Genomic DNA, 2,500 nt, shown 5'->3' with positions numbered 1-2,500 from the left:
GTGCTGCAGCACTAGCAGCATTTGCTGATGCAGCAGCAGCAGCAGCAAGTATACTAACACCTGTTAATACTCTTCTTTCTATTGTGGAGAATGCATGCAAGAAGCAGCTGCTGCGGCCAAAGTCTCTTGCTGCTGTTGCTCCGCATGCAGCTGCTGCTGCTGCTGCTGCAGTTGAAAGTGCTGCTGCTGCTGCTGAAGGATCACCTGAAGCAGCAGCAGCAGCAGCAGCTGTCCTTGATGCAGCAGCAGCAGCAGCAGAATGTATTGAGTTTCCTCTTGGTTCTGCTGCTTCTCCTTTTGCTGCTGCAGCAGCAGCAGCAGAGCTTGCTGCTCGGGCGTTGCTGCAGTCGCAGCTGCGGCTGCTGCAGCACACCCTGCTCATGGCGCAGCAGCAGCTGCAGCAGCTGCAGCAGCAGCAGCAGCAGCAGCAGCAGCAGCAAGAAGAATTCGTGCTGCCTGAAGCTCTTGCTGCTGAAGCAGAATATATGGGGACCCCAGACGAGACACGGCTAACTGCAGCAGGAGTTGCTGCAGCAGCAGCAGCAGCGCAGCAGCTGCAGCAGGATGCTGCTGAGCTAGACATGCGTTGTCTTACAACCAGCAGCAGCAGCAGCAGCAACAGCAGCAGCAGCAGCAGGAGTGGGGTTGTGTTTATATATTTATCTCGATTGGAGGATGCATGCATGCTGCTGCAGCAAGTGTTGGGGCTGCATGCAGCGTTGCTGCTGCAGTGTATAGAAGCAAAAGATAAAAATATTTTATATGAGGCAGCAACAAAAATAAAAAGAGGAAAGAAAGAACCTACATTAAGATACCCAGTAACAAAAGGGGTCAGAGAGTTTATGCTGCTGCTGCGGTCTGTTGCTGCTGCTGCTGCTGCTGCTGCTGCACCTGCAGCAGCAGCAGCAGCTCTATCTACTAATGCTGCTGTTGCTGCTGCTACCTATACCTTTCCTCGTATACCTCTTGTTGCATGCATCAGCAACATCAGCAGCAGCAGCAGCAGCAGCAGCAGCGAAAACGAAGACAACAGCAGCAACAAAGACACCACCACAACCACCACCACCAGCAGCAGCAGCAGCAGCAGCACAAACGAAGACAACACCACCGCCACCGCCACCAGCAGCAGCAGCAGCAGCAGCAGCAGCAGCAGCAGCAGGAGTAGTATTATGAGTTGGCATAAGCTAGAGGATTGTTTATTATATATATGTGCAGCAACAAACAGCATACGCCGTCTCCCTAAACTAGCAAAAGGTACAATAGATAGATATGGAGTTAGTTTAATATTACGAGAAAAAATAATAAATTTTATTTGTTTTGTTTTTATGTTGCACGGTGCTGTGCCTATAGATACCCCTATATTTGAGTTAAGAGAAACACTCATAGAAAGTAAATATAATAATATAAATAAAAAAAATAATATAAATAATATAAATAATATAAATAATATAAATAATATAAATAATATAGATTATACACCCGAAATAAATAAATTAATATATGAGCTTAAGGATCAAGGGGGAGAACAACTCTGTCTCCGTTATGATTTAACAGTCCCCTTTTGTCGTTTTGTATCTTTATATAAAATAAATAAAATAAAAAGATACCATATAGGAAAAGTATATAGAAGAGACGAACCACAAATAAATAAAGGAAGATATAGAGAGTTTATACAGTGTGATTACGATATTGCGGGTGTTACAACCCCACCAATGCTGGCAGATGCTGAGTGTCTACAGTTGCTGCTGCAGTTGCTGCAGCAGCTGCAGCAGCTAACTGGGCCCTTTCTATTAAAAATAAATCATAAAAAACTTCTTTATGCTATTGTGCATGCATGCGGTGTACATACACCCCAAATACAGAGTGTATGTTCATCTATAGATAAACTAGATAAAGAACCATGGGANGCGGTGTACATACACCCCAAATACAGAGTGTATGTTCATCTATAGATAAACTAGATAAAGAACCATGGGAGGTTGTTGCTACTGAGCTAGAAAAAGAAAAAAATATAAATATAAATATAATAAATAAATTAAAAAAATATGTTTGTATAAAAGGAGATATAAATACAATAATAAATATAATAAAAAAAGATAAAGAACTGATGCAGCAGCAAGAAGCAGCAGCAGCAATTGAGGAGTTTATAAACTTAACGGTATATTTGCATGCATTTAATATATATAATTTATGTTTTATAGATCTATCTCTTGCTAGGGGTTTAGATTACTATACAGGCATTATATTTGAGGCTGTGCTGCTGCAGCAGGATGGCAGCAGCAGCAGCAGCATAGCTGGTGGGGGGAGATACGACCACCTTATAGAGAAGTTTAGTGGTAGATATGTGCCTGCTGTTGGGTTTTCGTTGGGAGTAGAGAGATTGTTTTGTTTAATAGAAAATAGACTAGGTATTGTACACCATGATGATGATGCTGCTGCTGCTGTTGCTGTTGTTGTTGTTGCTGTTGCTGTTGTTGTTGCTGTTGTTGTTGTTGTTGTT

General features: G+C 42.7%; 1 protein-coding gene across 1 annotated transcript in view; it reads left to right on the top strand.

Annotated features, from left to right (window-relative positions):
* EMH_0065130 (histidyl-tRNA synthetase, putative) overlaps window positions 1-1,165 on the top strand; it is a gene marked incomplete at both ends in the record, with an annotated part of 2,528 nt that extends 1,363 nt beyond the window's left edge. Inside the window, 2 exons of the mRNA XM_013498339.1 lie at window positions 1-830; window positions 983-1,165. The exon at window positions 1-830 is cut by the window's left edge and continues 1,363 nt beyond it. Coding sequence (XP_013353793.1) covers window positions 1-830; window positions 983-1,165 — 1,013 coding nt within the window. The remainder of the gene's footprint in view (window positions 831-982) is intronic.
* Window positions 1,166-2,500: the final 1,335 nt, after the last annotated feature.

This window comes from Eimeria mitis, genomic scaffold (genome assembly GCF_000499745.2).
Source record: "Eimeria mitis Houghton genomic scaffold, Emh_scaff3350, whole genome shotgun sequence".
In the NCBI taxonomy this organism is placed as follows: domain Eukaryota; phylum Apicomplexa; class Conoidasida; order Eucoccidiorida; family Eimeriidae; genus Eimeria; species Eimeria mitis.
Note: the sequence above shows the minus strand (reverse complement) of the source record. Positions and strands in the feature narration are given on the sequence as shown.